This window comes from Leucoraja erinacea, chromosome 21 (genome assembly GCF_028641065.1).
Source record: "Leucoraja erinacea ecotype New England chromosome 21, Leri_hhj_1, whole genome shotgun sequence".
In the NCBI taxonomy this organism is placed as follows: Eukaryota; Metazoa; Chordata; class Chondrichthyes; order Rajiformes; family Rajidae; genus Leucoraja; species Leucoraja erinaceus.
Window position 1 is genome coordinate 20,958,662 of NC_073397.1, and position 22,321 is coordinate 20,980,982.

General features: G+C 42.6%; 1 protein-coding gene across 1 annotated transcript; it reads left to right on the top strand.

The window, feature by feature from the left end:
• The first annotated feature begins 1,447 nt into the window (after positions 1 to 1,447).
• Positions 1,448 to 18,671, top strand: LOC129707380 (endothelin-3-like). Its single transcript, XM_055652367.1, has 3 exons — positions 1,448 to 2,431; positions 9,413 to 9,620; positions 11,882 to 18,671. Exons 1-3 carry the CDS (start codon positions 2,200 to 2,202, stop codon positions 12,054 to 12,056), a joined length of 615 nt encoding a protein of 204 aa, XP_055508342.1. The 5' UTR covers positions 1,448 to 2,199; the 3' UTR covers positions 12,057 to 18,671.
• Positions 18,672 to 22,321: the final 3,650 nt, after the last annotated feature.

Here is a 22,321-nt window from a genome sequence, read left to right on the forward strand (position 1 = left end):
GCCAATGTGATACAGACACCACCACGATGAACAGGAAGGTTGGCGTTGTAATTAAGACGGTGAAAGTACAGTGTACGGGAAGCGTCACTTAAGTCCGTTAAAAGGGGGGGGGGGGGATTTGGGGGGGGAGAAGGGGGAGACGGGGTGGGGAGAAGGAGTGGAGACAACTTTTAAGAAGCCAGAAATACACGGCTGTGAAGCTCGGTGGACATTAACATGGTTATCCTTGAAAACTGCTGTTTATGTTTTTTTTCCCCAATGAGCCAATGAAGTTCACCAGTCAGCAACAGCGACAACCTACGACAACCTACTTCCTCCTGGTGACCCACTACCACTGCACCTGCATCACGAGAATTCTCACTACTCTCCATGGCGTCAAAATTCTGGTCGCCGCTAATTTTTCAACACGTTGCAGACAGATAGGAACTGGGAAGGTGTGGGGGATCTTGGGTGTAGTTCTTTGAACAAGTTGAAAGAACAGTTCGCAAAGCTTCATAAATAGAGGAATTGAGTGCAAAATAATGGAAGATATGCTATTGATTGAATTGATTGAAAGAAAGCATGGAAACAGATCTTTCAGATGACTGAGTCCAAGCTGACCACCGGTTCACTCTCTTTCCATGTTCTCCCATTTAAAATCTGCTGCCTAAATGGCAAATTAAATAGGTCAATTAACCAACAAACCCACATGTCTTTGGGATGAGAGGAAACCAGACTATGCAGAGGAAACCCACATAGTCACATGGCAAATGTGCAAACTCCACACAGACAGCAGCCAACATCAGGATCGATCCTGACTCTAGCACTGTGGGGCAGCAGCTCTACTAGCTGCACCACTGTACAACACAATGTTGAACCATTATAAAGCTCTGGCTGGAACGGAAGATTTTGGATTCAACTCTAGTCACCACACTTTAGGCAGCATATGAAGAGGATTGAGAAGATAGAGGGGAGATGTCATTGAATCGTTCCATGGACAAAGGACTTCAGCTACAAGGTGAAGCTGGAATTGAGGTGAGACTTGATATATGACAGATAGAAAAAAGTTGCTCCCAATAGCAGATGGTTCAAGGACTGGGATAATATCTCTGCATTATTGTGTGTTTGCATATTAGGAGGATTTGGGGAGGGGGTGGAATGCAGTTGGAGTACAGACTTTGTTTTGGGCAAAAGATACACAGGGGTAAGGGGAGAATCTTTTCTTTATTCCACAGATTGTCGCCGGAAGCTTGCGTCCTTTTCAGGACGGACGATGACAATGAGGCCAACATTTGTAACAAGATGGACACGAAAATAAGAAGATAGGGTAAATAAAGAGGGTAAACATTTGGATCTCTCTGGCAATGATGGTGGAATCAGTAGGAATCAATAGATCATTAAATGAATTGTAATAGCATGAGGTAAATAATTAGCAGGGGCACAGGGAGAGCACAAGGGGATGGAACTGATTGCATACTTCATAGAGCTGGCAAACAGTTGTAGAAACAAAGAACTGCAGATGCTGACAAAGTCGATGGCATGATGGCAATAATGGTCATAATGACCTCATTACCTGTGAAATCCTAACAATCTCCTACTATGTCTCCACTGGATATATGGGGACTATTGTAAGGTGGGCTTATTCCTGGGGGTCAGGACAACCCACATGGTTCGACTTCTTTGCATCAGCGTTGAAAGGTGTCATCCCGAAAATACGGACTATCCAAAATGTTCTTCACATGGTTGCTCGGATGATAATTCCTGGGGGAAAGCTGCTATCACGACTCTTTCACCTACTTCAGCAGAGGGTGCCTCTCCCACAGGCTCGTCGTCTCCGTTCCCTTCGTCTTGCGTGGAGCGGATTTATCTGCAAACTTCGTCCATTTCTTCCTCGCTGTTCGAGGTCTCATCCGCCTCTCCCACCATTCTGCTTTGCCCGGGGTCTTGCCCCAGGCGTGTGGGCGGGTTCTCAGTTCTGGGAGGCGCATTCCCAGCCAAACACGGCATAGAGGGCAAGGAGCGGCCGTCCGCAAGGAAAGAAACTGGACGGCGAGATTGAGTTCGGGATATGTGTTCGGGAGTTCAGGAAGACAGACTCGGGGTACAGGCATCGCGATCTCGAAGGCAATTGCCGGGATAAAGTAACCGATAGAATCCGCGGTAAAAACTCCGGGTAATCTCACCGTACAGATACGGGGAGACTCCTGGTTCAGACAGTCCATGATACAGATTTCGGAACATAGTGTCCGGGTTGCATCTGGTTTAGTTAACCCTGAATACTCAGCGTTAGAAAGATCGGGATACAAGCGGGATAGTCCGTTGCAGACTGGGACATTCTGGGATAAAACGCGGGACAGTCCAGGAAAGAGACACCGTGGTACAGAGAAGCGAAACACTGGAACGATGTGGGTCCTGGCAACTGTGCTCCTAGTCGGGATTCTCCCGGGTGCAGGTAAGGACAACCCAGGGCGAGTGAGGCCGGGGCAGGCTGGGGGTGATTGGATGGGGCAGCGTGGTGGCAGCCCCACTGGCTGGCGGGCGAACACAAGGTCTTGAGAAGCGCTGTGCAAAGGTAGATTGAAAAAGATCTGAAAAATAATAGTGCTAGTGACAAATAGTAATGGAAAGTGGGTTAGAGCGGGAGACTGCGAGATAGAAAGGAAACTTAGATAGATAACGAAAGAGCAAAATTGATTAATTTTGAGATAAGTATACGGAGAGAACTTTGCGATAAGTATACGGGAATGTGAAATAAATATGATTTCGAGAGGAGCCAGAGGAAATGAGAGCGAATAAGGAATACAAGGAAAAGAGAAAAGGAAAACAAAATAAAGGAAAATCGGGGTGCGATTCTACGAGGAACCGATTGATGGTGAGAGGGAAAGTGGAGTGAAAGAGAAAGACATGGACCCCCCGCTCCCTGAGGTTCTAATGAATAAGGAGGACCCCACTGAGGTGTGTACAATATACAATAGGTGCAGAAGTAGGCCATTCGGCCCTTCGAGCCATTCAATGTGATCATGGTTGATCATCCCCAATCAGTACCCCGTTCCTGCCTTCTCCCCATATCCCCTGACTCCACTATCTTTAAGAGCCCTACCCAGCTCTCTCTTGAAATCAATCAATCAATCAGTTTTATTCGTCACATTGCACATAAAGTGCAAGTGAAATGAATTTGTCAGCAGCGGTACAATAATAAAGCATCCAGAGAACCTGCCTCCACCGTCCTCTGAGGCAGAGAATTCCACCCATTTATAAAGAGAGATTTATATAGAGAAGAAAGACATTTTTTTCTATAGCGGGGGCATATTTAGAGAAAGTAACGGGAGTTTTAGTGGATCTGATTTTCCTTTCACCGAGAGGGTGGTGGTAATTTGGAATGGATTGCCCGAGGGAAGTCGTAGTTACATTTAGAAACTGTCCTCATGAGCACTGGAAGGTAGACAAAAATGCTGGAGAAACTCAGCGGGTGAGGCAGCATTTACGGAGCGAAGGAAATAGGCGACGTTTCGGGTCGAGATCCTTCTTCAGACTGATGAGCATTGGAGTCATCAAATGAAAGAGTGGAAGTGAAACAGACAAGGGACAGCGAGTGAGCGCCAGACAGAAATGGAATTGCGAGGTTATGAAGCAGGGGAAGGTAATATAGCGTGAAGCAAGAAGTTTGAGAGGCTGTGATTAGAGGGGGATAAAGGAAAGTGACTGAGTTTAAACCGAAGATAGACACAAAAAGCTGGAGTAACTCAGCAGGTCAGACAACATCTCTGGAGAAAAGGAATAGGTGACATTTCGGGTAAAGACCCTTCTTCAGACTGAGATTCAGGGGAAAGGGAAACAAGAGATATAGATGGTGACGTGGAGAGATGTAGAACAAATGAATGAAAGATATGCAGAAAAGTAACAATGATAAGGGAAACAGGCCATTATTAGCTGTGTGTTAGGTGAAAACGAGTGCAATGAGACTCAACAAGATGGCCGAAGCTGGTATGACTTAGGCGGGGGAGTGATGGAGTGAGACGGGGATGCAAGGGTTACTTGGTTAGAAAAATCAGATTCATACCACTGGCATGTAAGGTGCCCAAGCGAAGTAAGAAATGCTGTTCGTCCAATATGCATTTGGCCTCACCCTGACAATGGAGATCAGTGTGGGAATGGGGAGGGGAATTAAAGTGTTTGGCAACCGGGAGATGCATAACAATTCAAAATATAGCGATTGCTGGGGATGCATGTTGTGAATCAATGTATAGGGTGGGTATCAATAGACAGGATGAAGTTGTACATAATGAATTGATGAAAAGATATGGGTGGGTTTGTGTATAGTGATTCAACGTAGAGGTCTGTGGTGGGATTGTATAAAGTGGATCAATGCGGAGAGATAGGGCGGGCTCTATACAGTGAAATGTATAGAGATGAGGAGGGCTATATGAATTGATATGTAGAGATGCTTTGCACCTTGCTATTTGGCCCACTTCTTCCCTCTTTGCATTGGGTATCCCTCACAATTTCCTTTTCTGGGTCTCTGCTCTCTCTCACCACACCTTCCAAAACCCTCAAAGCATCCAAGTGCAGGTGCAATCTCCAGAAGGCCATTAAAAATGCAACCAAACTGGAGGCTCACATGAATGCTGGCAACAGTGTTAGGGCTTGCATGCCATCACTCCAAATGCTTTCTATGCTCACTCCCAAAGGAGAATAATGGTATACCTTCAGTGGTCCCCCCAGCCCTTGATGAACCTGTGATCTCAGACTCCGAACCCTATATCAGAACAATCCTATATCTAGGGTGAACCCTCGGCAAGGTCCGGCTCCAATGGCCACATTCACAAAATCTATGCTGACCAATTGGCTGGAGATTTTGCAGACAACTTTACCTTTTACTTATGATCCAATGTGTTCCCACTTGCTGCAAGAGGACATCCATAACACTGGTACCCAGGAAGATCAGGATGACGTCCCTCAACCATTACTGACTGCTGGCTCTTACTGTACATCCATTACAATAAAATGCTGCTATAGGTTGGTTGACACACAACAACTCCTGCCTCAGCAATAACATGGAGCCACTTCAATTAGCTGACTGCCAGAACAGATTGACAATGGGTGTGATTTTGCTGGCTCTCCATACAGCGATGGACCACTTAGACATCAAGAACTAGAGCTGTGGTTTTTCAACTACAGCTTCGTGTTCAACACAAGCATAGACTCATGCAGCACAGACTTCAACCTAACTCGTCCAGGTTGACCAAGATGCCCCATCTAAGCTGGTGCCATTTGCTTGTATTTGGCCAATATCCCTCTATACCTTTGCTTTTCATGTACCTGTCCAAATATCTAAATGCTATCACCCCTTCCAAACTCATGGTCAAGTACAGGGAACTAAATCTCTGCTCCTCCCCATGTAGCTGGATCCTCAACTTCCTCATCAGCAGATATCAATCAGTATGTACTTGCACCAACACCTCCTCCTCACTGACCATCAGCACAGGGGCACCACAGAACTATGTGCGCAGTCTGTCTATACCCTATTCTCTCTACACCTATGACTGTGTACCCATACAGCTTCAGAACCATTGTTAAATATGCTGATAATATCAGCATCATTGGGCGAATAACGGGTAACAATGAATCAGAGTACAGAGGAAAATTTTTAATCTGGTTAAGTGGTGTCAAAACAACAATCTTGCTCTCAACATAAGCAAAATCAAGGAGATGATTGTTGACATCAGGAAGGTAAAGTTGATACACCTGTCTTCGCTGGCAGATCGGTGGTGGAGAGAATCAACGGTTTCAAGTTTTTGGGTGTGCATATCTTTGATGTTTGTCCTGGGCCCAGGATATTGATGCGATCACAAATAAAGCTCATCAAACCATCTACCTCCTCACAGGGGAAGAGGTTTGAGGAGATTGGTGAAGACACTCTGTCAAACTTCTACAAATGTGCAGTGGAGAGCATACTGACTGGTTGCATTCAGGTCTGGTTCAGCAGTTTACACACTGAAGAATGAGGGTGGCTGCAGATGTGGCGTTCAATAGCCAGACCATCACTGGTACTCAGCGCCCCACCATTGATGGGCTTTACAGGAAATGGTGTCACATGAAAGCCGCTAGAAGAGCACAACCACCCTGGGCAGGTTCCCATCTCACTGCTACCATCAGGAATAAGGCACTGGAACCTGAGAAATGTTGCTTCCAGGTTCAAGAACAGCTTCTTCCTATCAAAGATCAGGTTTTTGAACCACCTTGTCTTCAATCCTAACTGCAACCTTACCCGAATACACAAAACTGCGATGGACTTTGCACTACTATACTCTACGAGCATTGATTTTTGCATCTCTTGGCCTAGTCCACTTGGATTAACTGATAATTTATTGGGCATTTACTGTCGTTGCATCTAATGTGCCTATAAAACCGCACCAAGTAAGAATGTAATTGTTACAGTTCATATCCGGTGCATAGGAAAAATAAACACGCTTACTCTTGATCATATTGTGGTCAACGAGAACTTTTAATCTAACTTTGAAAAAACCTTGGCTTGCATTTTCAAAAAGGACAAATTCATTTATTTGGGAAATCTTAATTCAGGGTCAGAACAGACACAATTCTTTGGCAAGGCATAATTGGAAAGGAGGAAATGGGAAAGTTAACCAACTGAATCCTCCTCCTGACAAAATGTTTGAAGGACAGTCAGCAGCTTGTTTTTGCCTGAGAGAAAAGCACAAGACATCATAGCTGTGGCACCTATTGTACAAGTGCAAATTCACAAGTATATTTGTGTTGCCCACATCATGACAGGTATCAATGAATGTACCTGACCAGCACTTAATCTGTTCTGTAATCACCATCAATCTAACCCCATGACAATGCAAACAACGGAAATGTAGCTGTCAGAAAATCAATGTCGGCAGTTTCATGAACCATGCAATTGCAACTCTTCTTAGATAGCGCCTCAGACAACCTGTCAAGTCTCATTCACATCCAGCAAGTGTCCACAGTTCACAGGCAGTCCTGAAGATTATTGTGAATTAGTCCCTGTGAAGAAACACCTGGCTCTGCTGTTCAGAACCTGTTTAGTTTGATGAGAATGCCCAGCAGATCCTGGAGCTAATAAGCCACACATGCAAGGTGTTCTTCATTTGGAAACTCCATCATGCCTCAAGGGAAAAGAAACACCTGTTTAGGCACTTCAATGTTGAAAATCAAAAATCTAACAAACAGTTGGTGGGTGAAAAGGTGCAGAAGCTCCAGCAACCTGCCGATGACCTCCCCTTCCCCACCCTCCAGCACATGCAAGTCTGCTTCAGTTCTATGAAGATAATCTATGGAACAAACACTCAGGCCCCACCTTACTGACATCTAAGAATGGAGATGAACCAAGTTTGGATGGAGGGATGGGGCTTTAGGTGTATGTGTCCAGGCAGCATTGACGTAAATGAACGCACATGCTTGTCATGGGATCTGTAGGTTGCTGGAGCCCCTGTGCTTTTTCACCCATCGTCCATTTGACTTCATTCAAACCTGTCTTGCCAAGCTTTGTTACCACTCTTGTTCTAAGAAGTTGAATGGTCATATGTCAACAGAAATACTGTATAACAAGGCCTTGGGAACAGGTTATTTTTGCTGAGTTTTTTAAACTTGGCAGAGATGAACCTCGGTGAAAAATTCAAATATCTCCCACAGCTGGTAAGCCAGCATCTTCAAGAAAGGAGAAAAATCCTAATCCAGTAACGGCAATGGGGTCTTCCTGGAAGTTGCCGCAAGGAAAATAATCATCAGGGTCTTACTCAACTACCACCTCCCTGTGGCTAATGAGCTGCTACCTGAAATCTAGTGCAGAATCGCCTCACCAAGAGGCAGAGTGGACATTACTTTCACATGCATCATTGCCAAGAGAAATGCAGGAAGTAGCACCACCAGTATACATGATTTTTTACCTCTAAATACACCTTTGGCTTCAACAGTCGAGAAAGTCTGTGTAATATACTCTCAAATTGGCAGTTCACAGAAATCTTATGGAGTCACCAAAGACTACAGATACTGGAATCTGGAACAAAAAATAAACCACTGGGGAAACATAGCAGGTTGGACAACATTTAAGGAGGGAAATGGACAGTTAATGTTTTGGGTTGAGACCCTTCTTGTGGACTGAAAAAGTGCAAAGGAGATAGCTAAGAAACGGGTGAAAGGGCAAGGAAAGAGCAGACACATGATATGTAAATCTCGGTGAGGAGGAGTAAGTGGAGTCAGGTGGGGAAGAGATATAAACTGAGGCTGGGATGTGATGAGGGATTTGGACCAAATGCAAGGAAATAGGATAAGCCTAAATGGAGTATCTTAGGACGAATTGGACCAAAGGGTCTATTTCCAGGCTGCAAGCATATGACTAGGTAACTAGGGGTCGCAGATAGCATCTTATGGGCACCAAATAAGGGAGGTGGGCTGATGGAGTTAGTGGGCAGGTGCTGGGTAAGAGGGGAGTCATGATGTGGGATAGAAGGAGGCATCTCAATAGATCGAAGGACCATGGTGGAGGAGGTTACCTGATATTAAGAGAATTTATATTCATACAGTTGGGTTGTAGACTACTAATGGAGCACATGAGGTACTGTTCCTCCCATCTGCTTCTGTATTATGCAATACATGTAAGATGTATTATGTTTAGTTTAGAGATACAACGAGGAAACAGGTCCTTCGGCCCGCCGAGTCTGCACCGACCAGTGATCCCCGCACATTAACACTATCCTCCACATATAGTCATGTCGTTGTAATTCCCACAACATCATACTCGCCAATTTCTAACTGAGCCTCAAGCTCATCGACTTTATTTCTTATACTTCGCGCATTCATCTACAACACTTGAAATTCGGTATTCACCCCTCTCACACCAGTTCATGTCAGGCCTCGAACTAAGCGTTGCACCTGTTTCTTGCACAAGGACAAGGAGTGTGTGTACTACTGTCACCTGGATGTGATCTGGATGAATACTCCAGATACTATTGCCATTGACCTTACTCTCTTATCTCTTCTCAAACTTTTCTTTCCATTAATTCGGGAGTCTTTTGTAACTTTTCCTGTACACACTTCTCCTTTAACTCCATCTTTATATTCCCAATTTGTCAACCCCTCCCCCTGAGCTGTAGTAACAAGGAAATGTAGATGTGCTTTACACAAAAGGACATAAAGTGTTGTAGTAACTTGGCGGGTCAGGCAGCATCTCTGGAGAACATGGATAGGTAACGTTTCGGGTTCGGACCCTTCTTCAGACTACTAGAGCTCTATTGTCAGGGTGTACATACTAAATCAATATAGAGATGTAATGTCATGTACTAAATAAATGAGCAGGTATGTTGCTGTCTTAAACGCCGTTGCCTAGAAATCCAGGAACTGCTGCTGATTGCTTTTGTGATTGACACCATGCCCCGTGGTTTATCTCTAGGTGATCCTGGACCGCTGCCTTTGCCTGGTGCTGCGACCGGGGAGGTGGAGCTGTTAATTCCTGATGGTTTGGGGGTAACTGCAATGGAGGTGGCTCCTGTGGAGGTTCATTTCAGGCCTCGAACTAAGCGTTGCACCTGTTTCTCGTACAAGGACAAGGAGTGTGTGTACTACTGTCACCTGGATGTGATCTGGATGAATACTCCAGAGTAAGTGGCCTTCAGGCAAAGCTGAACTGGTTTACACTATGATTAACCACAGATTTTAAATTCATGTTTAGTGATTATACTTCAACCATGGAAGAGCTGGATTCTAAAAATCCATTTGAATGATAACGCCGTCCAGATTCCTTCCATATTCATCTATTATCTACTCATGTCTTTCCAACCATACACAGCATGAATCAATTCCACAATTCACAGATTCTTAGAGTGGAAGTGGCTATAGTGAAAGCACCTACATGCTTCATGCAGATGAAGCAGTAAAATCTTTCCATTTCCTGTGCTTTACACGAACCATGTGCAAACTACACTTGTCAATGGAAAACCCTTTTTGCTGGTTTTGGAATTATTTGCACCAATACAATATTGAGAATGTTAAACGTCATCATAAAGCTACCCTTTGATATATATGTGCCATTTAAATAAGCTGTCACTAACAAATTAACCAGTTTGTGCACTGCCTTAACTGTTTCTAAGTCAGACAGCAATACATTTATTTTTATTGAACAGTAATGTTTTTTTTATTTCAGAATTTATTAGGGTAGCTTTTCAGTGTCTTTACTTGGGAAAGAGGAGCAGCTTAACTATAAGAGCTTGTTTGAAGACCCATAAAAACTAAATACATAGTAAATCTCAAGGATCTTTCACTAGTAGCAGGGCCACCTTCCAGCACTTTATATCCAGTATATTGTAAAAATAATAGTGAAATGCCCAGCACCTAATTTGCACTTAACATTTTGGGATTGATTGTCCAAAACAACTGAAACATTATTCATTTCTAAAACCATTATTAGTATTCAGTAAAACCTCATGGAACCATCACCTAAATAGCACCAACACTTAATAATCCATATTATGTCCCAACCAATAACTTTTATTTAATTCAGACCACTGGCTTTTTTGAAGAGAAATGTTCTCTTTTAAGGCATCTGAAAAAAAATCTGTGGTGCCTATACAATAATTAGGGAATCCTACCCTAATAGTAAATACTCAGAGTGAATCTCTCACCTTTGCACCCAAAAGCCTTCTGCTTTTCTTTCCTCTCCCCCTATGTCTCCTTCTATTCCCCTAACCCTGATCAATTTACCGATTAATGCTGACCAGTACCTATTACTGTGCCTTGTCTACATCAGTGATTAACAAGTCTCAAACAAAGTAAGGGATCTGGGCAACATAAATATCATAACAGTCAGAAGAAGGGTCTCAACCCGAAACATCACCCACTCCTTCTATCCAGAGATGCTGCCAGTCCCGCTGAGTTACTCCAGCATTTTGTCTCTGTCTTCAATATCATAACAGATATCCATAATGACTTAAACATGGATGGGTAGCGCAAAATTTCCAGATTTGCAGGTGATTGCAGAATTTAGAAATGTAAAGAAAACAGAGGCTGTCAAAATGGGCCAGATGTGGCTGATAAAATAAATGAATCCTCGTTAATTTTAATTAGTCCATCATTGGGCATTGAGATATCAAATGTCAATGTCCAAACTCTGGAAATCCTTCTTTAATTTTGCTGCTTGCTAAAATGAATCCCTTAAAATATATATTTTCCTTCTATCCTCGCATGGTTGGCTCTTGATAACCATCAAATAACCATCAAATCTTGATTTGATAAATCTCTTATGCAATTTGAAAATCTTTATGGTGCTATTGTTCCACTGTGACAAAAATAAATTATAGAAGAGATTTCTCGGCTTTGTTTAAATAACTGATATCTGATGAGTTAAATGGGGAGTGGGAAAGGGAAGAAAAACATGAAGCGGGGGAAAAAGGAGGGGAAAGGAGGGGAGAAGTAAGATGGGGAAAAGAGTGGAGGAAGGGAGAGGAAGGACCAAAGTCAATTGCAAAGTATAAAGAAGGGAACAGGAGTAGGGAATAAAATGGGATAGGAACTCGGGGAGGTTAGGAGAAGTGATGGGAAGAATGAACAGGAAAGATGACTGGAGATATAGCTGGGTTAAATGAAGTTGTGAAGAGGTTGGGAAGAAGGAGCATAGGATAGCAGGGGAAGACACTGGATTGGAGCAAAGCAGGTGGGGAGAGTGGGGTAGAAAGGAATTGGGATGGGAGAGGAGGAGGAGTTCATAGTTTAATTGTGGGTCAGGAATCATAAAACATTTTCCTCTGTGGTATGTCCACATCTTCCAACAAACAATCTTTAGGATGGTACCTCATTGCATTTGGATGAACTTTAGTTTCCATACTATTTATATTCCTCAATATTAATATTGATTTCTTAATTCCAGGAGGACTGTGCCCTATGGACTATCCAATGTGCGACGACATAAACGCTCTGACAGGGATACGAGTTGGCTTGTGAGGTCTCAAAAACCTCGATGTTTCTGCACAGAGGATGATGATGAACTGTGTGGCCTGTTCTGCAGGCCGAAGCAAAGTGACAGTGAAATAGTAACCCATTGAGGTATCATTGGTTTGTGAGGGCAGAGGGGGGAAACAAGACAGCCAAAGATGTTGCTTGTTTGATCAAATGTTGGCCAGTTGCTAAACTGTATTGGCAAAGATCGATTCCTGATATTTCCGAGCAGTATATCAGTCCTAGGCAGATCAAAAGTAACGTGGGGACAACAATCTGCAGTAAATTCAATATCTAGGCTTATTGTCCATGTAATCCACCTCTCCCAGATGCATCACAATGGAGCTCCTCAGACTGCAGCTCAACAACGGACCAAATATCCTCAAGCTGCTTCCCTCTCTGCAGTCATAGTTCCTGGGGATCTGCAGGTTTCAGCGACTCCCACTTATTGTAGCCAGAGCACTTCACCTCTGCCATTTCCATCAAATCTTGTTTTATATATTCAATGAGGTGAGATTCTATTTGCATGCTATTTGGTTTGTTTTTAACCAGTTTATCCATCAAAAAAACATTTGTTACTTTTTGTTAAAGTGGAAGGAGATGGGCATTTGGCCCAATTATTTTTTGTACATTAGACCACATTGTCTATCATTCTTTCAGTCACATCACCTAACATTTCTCAGCTTTAAATTTTATTGGCCATTTATTTATCATTCTGCCAGACCTCTGTGGTCTATAAGCGTTCTTTCCATAGTTTACCACACTTCCCAGCTTTGCATCATCTCCAATTATGGACATTTTACACTGCACTGTAGTGCACAAGTTATGACTATACATATAAAACAAGCAGAACACTACTCTTTTTGCATCGTCAATTTCAACACTGTTCGATAGTTTTTGCCAGTTTCCAACCCATGCTGACCCTGAAATTGCTATTTGTTTATTATTTTTACGTGTACTGAGATATAGTGAAGAACTTCAGTAATATCCAGGCAAATCATGCCATACATGAGTACATTAGGTAATACAAAAGAAAAAATAAACAAAATTTAGTATTACAGCAAAAAAGAATGTCCAGATATTTCATGGGCCCTGAGTTTGCTAATTGGTCTTTTAAGCAGGATTTTTGATCATACATTTTCTGATCCCATAATATGACATTCAATGTATTCTCTTTATCAACCTTTGATTCAGATCAGCCAGTTCTTCGAGCCTCTTCTTCCCTGGTGACTTATTTACTTTAAACAAAGCCAGGCTTTGTTCTATATTCTCTGCCTCAGTTTTCACTCCACCCATTATCTCTCTGATTTCTTCTACTTAGATTTTGGCATCATCATCTTCCTTAGTAAACATCAATACCAAGTACTCTCTTTTTATTCCAGCTCTGCTTCTTGCCTCAAATACAAATATCACCTTCTTTATCCTCAATCGGCCCCATTACTCTGACTAACATGTATATATCCAGGGAAGACTTCTGAAATCCTTTTCATACTATATGCCATTCTCTTCTCATACTCCCTCTTTAATTATTTTATCTTTCTTTTTTATCTTCTTCCCAGCTATTTATATTCAGCCTGATTCTATTCATCAAGCATGTCATACACTTATTTTCTTATTTTGTCTACTCTATCTTCTTTGTGGTTCAGAAAGCTTTGATTTGGTTCCTCAACCACCTGAAAATGGACTGTCAGCACTTGAATAATTCCCTCAATCAAAGGTTTTATTTTAATTGATCTACTACAGATTGAACAACTGTTATGGGAGATATTTCACCCTCCAAGCCCATGTGTCAGTAAAGACAAGTTATATTGTTTAACAGTTTATTCCAGCATATGCAAGAAAGCCATCTTGAAACAGTGCCTGAAATTATTTAAATATTAAAACATATTAAAACATAGAGTGATCATAATACCCCAAGCATAGTTACACATGACTTGCATCATTCTGTACTATGGTTAAATATCACAGATGAGTATTTTCTTAACCAATGCAGTAATTTAGTTATCACTTATTGACTAACATGAGATGCAATTCATTCTGAATCATAACGAATTAATTAAGCCAATCAACGGCATAACCTTCGAAGAATTAAAGAGTTTCAATGTATATATAAACAGGAAGAAGACATCTAGGTTAGGTATAGGCTTCTAAAGAACAGGGCTGCTGCATTAATAACAGGAAATAAAGAATCAAGATCATTTTTTGTATCCATCTTCACCAGCGAGGATGCTACAAATATCGTTAAGATAACAGATGTGCTAATCTCAAATAACTGGAAGGAACTTGTACAAATCGCAATCAAGGGGATAAAGTATTTGAGAAACACCCATGGCAACAGGTGAACAAATCACCAGAACCCATTGCCCCGCACCCCTTGGTCTTCCTTTATTTTGAAAATGTTCAAATCACACTAAATTCCTAGAGTATCAGAAGACTGGAAAAAATCAAAAGTAACTCCTTTGGCCAGAAAGGAAGGAAATCAGAAGGTGGGAACTATTGGCCAGTTAATTTAACATTAATTGTTGGCAGGATGATAGAGTCAATAATCAAGATGAATATAATTAGACATAGTGAATATCATTTTATAAAAGATAATTTAAAATTTGCTTGAATTCATTGTGGATATTAAAGGCAGAGTTGAGAGAGAGGGGCACTGGTAGATGTAGTGTATTTATATCCAAAAAGTATTTGATAAGATATCACATAAGGGTCTAGTGCATAAATAAAGAACCCAAGGTTTTGGAGAAAGTGTGTTAGCGCAGATTGAAAAATAGAGTTGGAATAGATTGATCCTTTTTAGGCTGGAAGGGTGTAATGAGTGAAGTATCTCAGGGATCGTTTCTTGCCCCTCACTTGTTTGCATGTAGCGATGAGGACTTTATGAAAGTTAATGGGATATAGATACTGAGCAATTGGGTTAAAATCTGGCTAATTACATTTTTATGTGGTGAAGTGTGAAGTTTTGCACTTTAGCAAAAGGAATTAAAAGGTGGATGCAGAATGGAGAGAGATTGCAGATAAGAGAAGTTCACATGGATCTCTGTGTTCTAGAGCATGAGTTAGTAAAGGTTAGCTGGGTGGTCCAACAAGTAGTTTAAGGCAAACAGCATGTTGATCTTTATTGCAAAGAAGTTGGAGTTGAAGTGAAGGTTTTTGTATCATTCTATACGTAGTACATAGTGTATAGCAAATTTCTGGAATTTGATCTGGTGGTGGACACCAGATCATTAGATATATTTGGAGTGGAGACAGACACATATTTGAGAGATCAAAGAATTGAACATTATGGGAAACTTGCTCAGAACAAGAACCAACTGACAAAGCAACCAAGAAAGCCCTCTTATTATTTAATCACTTTAGTCTAACATTGTTTCAATTGCATTGGGGTAACTGAAATCCTCAATATTCCACAATTTGTGCATCACCTTATTATATCCCTGCAGATTTGGTTTTCTACCTCTGTCTCACTATTTGATGGCCTGTAAAGTAACTCTAGCAGCCTTAAACCAGATGGATTCCACTCTTGATCTTTAAACTTTGCAGATGACACTAAAGTAGGTGGTATCATAGAAACATAGAAAATAGGTCCGTTCGGCCTTCAAGCAGCACCACCATTCTATATGATCATGGCTGATCATCCAAAAACAGTACCCAATTTCAGCTTTCTCCCCTTTCCCTTGATTCGGTTAGCCCCAAGAGCTATATCTAAAAGTCCTGTCCCACGGTACGAGTTCATTCCGAGAGTTCTCCCGCATTTGCCCTGATTCGAACTCGGAGATTTATGGTAATGGCCACTCGTCGGTACTCGGGGCACTCGTGGACATTTTTCAACGTGTTGAAAAATCTTCATGAGTTTTCCCGTGCTTACCTGCCGTTAGCAAGTCTTCCTGAGTACCTACCGTTAGCGTTATGAGCCACTAAGAGACGTTCCCAAGCTCCAACGTACCCGCTACGTTCATTCTCCGTGCTTACCATGAGTTTGATTTATTTTAAACTCGGGAGAGCTCTTGGAATGAACTCGTACCGGGGGACAGGGCTTTTACTCTCTCTTGAAAACATCCAGTGAATTGGCCTCCAATGCTTTCTGTGGCAGAGAATTCCACAGATCCACAACTCTCTGGGTGAAAAAGTCTTTCCTCATCTCAGTCCTAAATGACCTACCCATTATTCTTAAACTGTGACCCCTGGTTCTGGACTACCCCAACATCGGGAACATTTTTCCTGTATCTAGCCTGTCCAATCCCTTAAGAATTTTATGTTTCTGTAAGATATCCTTTCATCCTAAATTCCAGTGAATATAAACCCAGTCGATCCATTCTTTCATCATATGTCAGTCCCGCCATCCCTGGAATTAACCTGGTGAACCTACACTGCACTCCTTCAATAGCAAGAATGTCCTTCCTCAAATTAGGAGACAAAAACTGCACACAATACTCCAGCTGCGGTCTCACCAGGACCCTGTACAACTGCAGTGGGACCTCCTTGCTCCTAAACGCAAGTCCTCTTGCTATGAAGGCCAACATGCCATTTGCTTTCTTCACTGCCTGCTGTACCTGCATGCTTACTTTTAGTAACTGATGTACAAGGACACCCAGGTCTCATTGCACCTCCCCTTTTCCTAATCTGACACAATTCAGATAATAATATGCCTTCCTGTTCTTGCGAACAAAGTGGATAACCTCCCATTTATCCACATAATACTGCATCTGCCCACTCACCCAACCTATCCAAGTCACCCTGCAGCCTCATAGCATCCTCGTCACAGCTCATACTGCCACCCAGCTTTGTGGTTAGGCAAGCTACGTCTTTATTGCTTGGAGCACAGAAGGGTGATCTTACAGAGGTGTATAAAATCAAGAGGGGAATAGATAGGGTGAATGCAGTCTTTTACCCAGGGTAGGGGAATCACGAACCAGCGAAGATTTGGTTATAGGGATAAAATTTAATTGGAACCCGAGGGGTAACCTTTTCACTCGGAGGGTGATGGACAGATGGGACAAGCTGCCAGAGGAGGTCGTTGATGCAGGTACTAGAGCAGCATTTAAAGGTCACTCATACAGATACATGGCTAGGAAAGGTTCAGAGGGATATGGGCCAAAAGCAGGCAATTGGGACAAGCTTAAATGTGACATCTTGGTCTGTGTTCAAGTTGGGCCGAAGCATCTGTTCAAATGCTCTATGACTATCCCCTTCCTCTAATACTGGGATATCTTCCCTAATCAGAACAGCTAATCCTTCTCCTTTTTACTTCCTAATACTTTTGATGTATTGTGTTAAACTTGGTGAGTGTTAGATACAAATAGGGGTGATAATGAAGTGGTATTAACTGAATGTCTCACAAGAGGACAGGACTAAGCATTGATACATCTGTGTACAAGATCCAAAGCATACCACCTCGTCTGTGAAACACTGTGGTGGGGGTGTTATGGCCTGGGTATGTATGGCTGCTGAAGATACTGGCTCACTTATCTTCATTGATGATACAACTGCTGATGGTAGTAGCACAATGAATTCTGAAGTGTATAGGCACATCCTATCTGCTCCAGTTCAAACAGATGCCTCAAAACCTATTGGCTGGCAGTTCATTCTACAGCAAGATAATGATCCCAAACATACTGCTAAAGCAAGTTTTTCAAAGCTAAAAATAGTCAATTCTTGAATGGCCACGTCAGTCACCCGATCTGAACCCAATTGAGCATGCCTTTTATATGCTGAAGAGAAAACTGAAGGGGACTAGCTCCCAAAACAAGCATAAGCTATATATGGCTGCAATACAGGCCTGGCAGAGCATCACCAGAGAAGACGCCCAGCAACTGGTGATATCCATGTATCGCAGACTTCAAGCAGTCATTGCATGCAAAGGATATGCAACAAAATACTAAACATGACTACTTTCATTTACATGGCATTGCTGTGTCCCAAACATTATGGTGCCTTGAAATGGGGGGACTCTCTATAATCACTGCTGTAATTTCTACATGGTGAAACCAAAATGTACAAAAATGGCCTTTATTAAAATTTGACAATGTGCACTTTAATCACATGTGACTTGTTTTTCTATTACAAATATCAAATTGTGGAGTACAGAGGCAAATAAATAAATAATGGGTCTTTGTCCCAAACATTATGGAGGGCACTGTATATAAAATCCTAGGGGCATACATAAGGTGAATGGTCAGTTGTTTTCCAAGAATAGGGGATTTTAAAACTAGAGTGCAAAGATTTAAGGTGAGCGAGGAAAGATTTAAAGGGGACATGAGGGGAAACGTTTTCACAGACGGTAGTGCATATGAGAAACAAACTGCCAGAGAAAGTGGTAAAGGCGATATGATTTCAATGTAAAAATACATTTGGACATGATAGTCATGAAGTGTGGAAACTGGCCCTTTGGCCCAACTGGCCCACGCTGACCAACATGCCCTGTCTACACTAGTCCCACCTGCTTGTGTCTGGTCTATATCCCTCTAAACCTACCCTAACCCTGTACTTGAACACATGTTGTTTACATGTGTGACAGTACCTGCCTCAACTACCTCCTCCGGCAGCTCAATCCATTTACCTCACACCATTTGCCTAGAAAAGCTGCCACTCAGATTCCTATTAAATCTTTCCTCCTCGCCTTAAACCTATATCCTCTGGTTCTTCATTCCCCTACTCTGGGCAAAAACTCTGCACATTTATCCTATCTATTCCTCTCATGATCATATACACATCTAGAAGATCAACCCACATCCTCCTGCGCTCCAAGGAATAAAGTCCTAGCGAGCTCAGCCTTTCCCATAAGCTCAGGCCTTCGAGTCCTGGCAACATCCTCGTACATCTGCTCTGTACCCTTTCCCGCTTAACAAGATCTTTCCTATACAGGGTGATCAAAACTGAACACAATAGTCTAAATATGGCCTCAGCAATTTCTTGTACAACAGTAACCTGGCCTCCCAACCTTTCTACTCAATACTCTTGACTGATCAAGGGCAATGTTCCGAAAGTCTTCTTGACCAATGCAGCACAGAGGAGCAGCCGTGGAGTTGCTTTTTTACAGCGCCAGAGACCCGGGTTCGATCCTGACTATGGGTGCTGTCTGTACGGAGTTTATACATTCTCCCTGGAACCATGTGGGTTTCCTCCGGGTGCTTGTTTCCTCCCACATTCTAAAGAGGTGCAGGATTGTAGGTTAATTGTCTTCTGCACTATCAAGGAATTAGATCCCTCTGCTCTATAACAGTCCCCAGGCCCCAACCATTCACTGTGTAGATCCTGCCCTGGCTGGACTTCCCAAAAGGCAACACCTTGCACTTCTCTGTATTAAACTGTATTAAACACCATCAACCATCCTCAGCACACCTGTCCAACCGATCAAGATCCTGCTGCAATTTTTGACAACCATCTTCACTATCTACAATACCACCCACATCTGCAAACTTACTAATTAGGCCTAGTACGTTCTCATCCCAATCAGTAACCGCAGAGTTACTCCAACACTTTGTGTCGATAGAATATCCGGACAAGCTGAATAGTGTGATAGCTGTCTTACTTAACTCTAACCAGATGGATTCTGCACTTGATCTCCTAAAGGCATTTTATGTTTATGTGTATGTGTGAGAAGGTTGATAGGTGAGAGATTTTGGCAGAGTATGTGGGCGTGCTATGTGGCTTCCTCAGATTGGAGTGTTTGTTATGCATGCCATAAACTCTCATTCCTGGATGACAGAGTGCGCCAAGGGCCACTGTTAGGACGTGTGTGTTTTTGTTGCTGTTATTGCACGCCTCGAGATATTGGCTTCAGAATGTGTGCATATCAGAAATCCTTTATTATGCGTGTGCTTGTCCATTTGCTTTTGTGTGTGCTGGTTCATGTTTGTATTCATGAATGTCCTTTTCTGTATGCCAAGTAACATAGGTGTGTGTGTGTGTGTGTGTGTGTGTGTGTGTGTGTGTGTGTGTGTGTGTACGTGCATGCATTTGTCGCTCTTAGTCGAGTATATGTTTTTCTTTGTTCGCTCGTGGGACATATAAGATGGAAAGGGTGCAAATAAGATTTACGAGGATGTTGCCAAGACTCAAGGCCCTGGATCATAAGGAGAGGTTGAGCAGCCTAGGACTTTATTCCTTGGAGCGCAGGAGGATGAGAGGTGATCTTAGTAGGTAGATTTCTGCTGTTGAGACTTTTTATTTCCAGATTTATTTAAGTAAATTTAAATTCCCCAGCTGCCATGGTGGACTCATGTTTCTGAATCCAGAACTCTGATTGTTAGTTCAGTTACTTATCCACTAAGGCGTGTGCACATGCATGAGCACGTGCATGTACATACTGTATATACGATACTACATATCAATGCCATTGAGATGAGAGACAGTAGAATAGAATAGAATGCCTTTTATTGTCATTCAAACAGCTTGGATTGAACGAAATTGCATTTTCTACAGTCTTAACAATTACAAAAAAAAACAAGACCCACACTTAACACAGACATCCATCACAGTGAATCTCCAACACCTCCTCACTGTGATGGAAGGCAAAAGTCTTATCTCTTCCCTTGTTCTTCCCCCGGGGTCCAGCAGTCCAACTGCAACGTCGCGACGAACTTTGGCTCCCGATGTTAAAGCCCCCGGCGGGCGATGGCAAGTTCCGGGCGATGTTAGGCCCCGTTCTGAGTCCTTTAAACCCCACGATTCCAGTGGGGGAAGTTGCCGTTGTGGGAGCTCCGAAAAGCGGTCTCCCACCAGGGACCTGCGAGCTCCCGATGTTACCGTCCACCGGGCCTGCGGTCAGAGCCACCGAAGCTCCAAAGTTGGGTCGTAGCCGCGCGCCACCACAGCTCCTCCCGCTCCGAAGACAGCCAGCTCCGCAGGCTCCACGACTGGAGCCCCTAGGTTAGTTCCGGCCGGAGGCAGCCGCCAGCTCCACGATGTTTGGCCCATCGACATCAGGGCCTAACATAAACAATCATGTCTTCTCCTGACAAAGCTGTATTCTCTGGAATCCATTCAATGTGATCATGACTGATCATCCACAATCAGTACCTTGTTTCTGCCCTCTCCCTATATCCCTTGATTACGCTAGCCCTAAGAGCTCTAACTCTCTTTTGAATGCATCCAGTGAATCGGCCTCCGCTGCCTTTGAGGCAGAGAATTCCACAAATTCACAACTCTCTGTGTGAAAAAGTTTACCCTCATCTTAGTTCTAAATGGCCTACCCCTTATTCTTAATTTGTAGCCCCTGGTTCTGGAGTCCCCCAACATCAGGAACATGTTGCCTGCATCTAGCTTGTCTAATCCCTTAATAATTTTATATGTTTCAGATGGGTTTCTGATGTTAGGATCAGAAGGCTAAGTTGGAAATGGATGTTTGGGGTTCAGGTGAACAGAAAGGCAATGAGAAAGGAGATGGCACGAGTGTCGAATAAGAGCAAGGTAATGATAACTAGAGTATCAGGAAAGGATAGAATATACAGGATAAGAGCGGACTAGTAAATTGAAACAGGGCAAGAGAAAAAATAGGTAAAATTAAAGACATTATCTATTCATAAAAAGATTGATGTTGATGACACAAACATAAATAAATAGATATGATTTGATAACCATTATGGAGATGTGGTTGCAAGGTGATTAAGGCTGGGAACGGAATATTTGAAAGAATTTTACATCTTGGAAGAAAAGAAAATAAATAAAGGAAAATAAGTAATGGAAAAGTAGTCTATTTCAGTGTTGGAGCAGCATTGGGGGAATTCAAAAGCTAGCTGTTGCATTGGTTGAATAATCAATTGGGACTGATTGAGCAGTCAATAAAATGAAAGCAATTGGGAGAGAGGCCGTGCGGTGGGTAAATGTGTGGAGCGTAATTGCTGTGTGAAGATAAATGTGAGGCTTTAGCAAGAAGGATAAGCAGAGAGGGACGAGATGTTTTTCTTGTGTGTGATTGTTTTTCTCATCTTTGACTTTAGTGCACCAGAGATGGCAAGTAGACTGGTGCAATGTTCCTCCTGCAGGATATAGGAAGTAAGGGAAACTGCTGGTATCCCTGATGACTACACCTGTGCGAATTGCGTCCAGCTGCAGCTCCTTGCAAACTGTGATCGGGAATTAATTGGGGCTGGATCATCTGGGGGAAATTAGAGCTTCATAGATATGAGTTATAGTGAAGTGACTGAATGCGTCCCGCCAGCAGCAGCAACCCGACAAATGTGCTGTTGCCAGAACTCTCAAGTTTGCCACAAATGGCATCTAAAAATACATTTGAAGAATCACTAGTTTTTTATGAGAATAACATGATCAGAAGTTAATTGATTGCAAACAATAAATGTTCATGGGTTGGAAGCTCCACCTGTCCTCAGGGAAAAGAAGCAATTTTATAAGAGCCTGAAGACAAGGATCC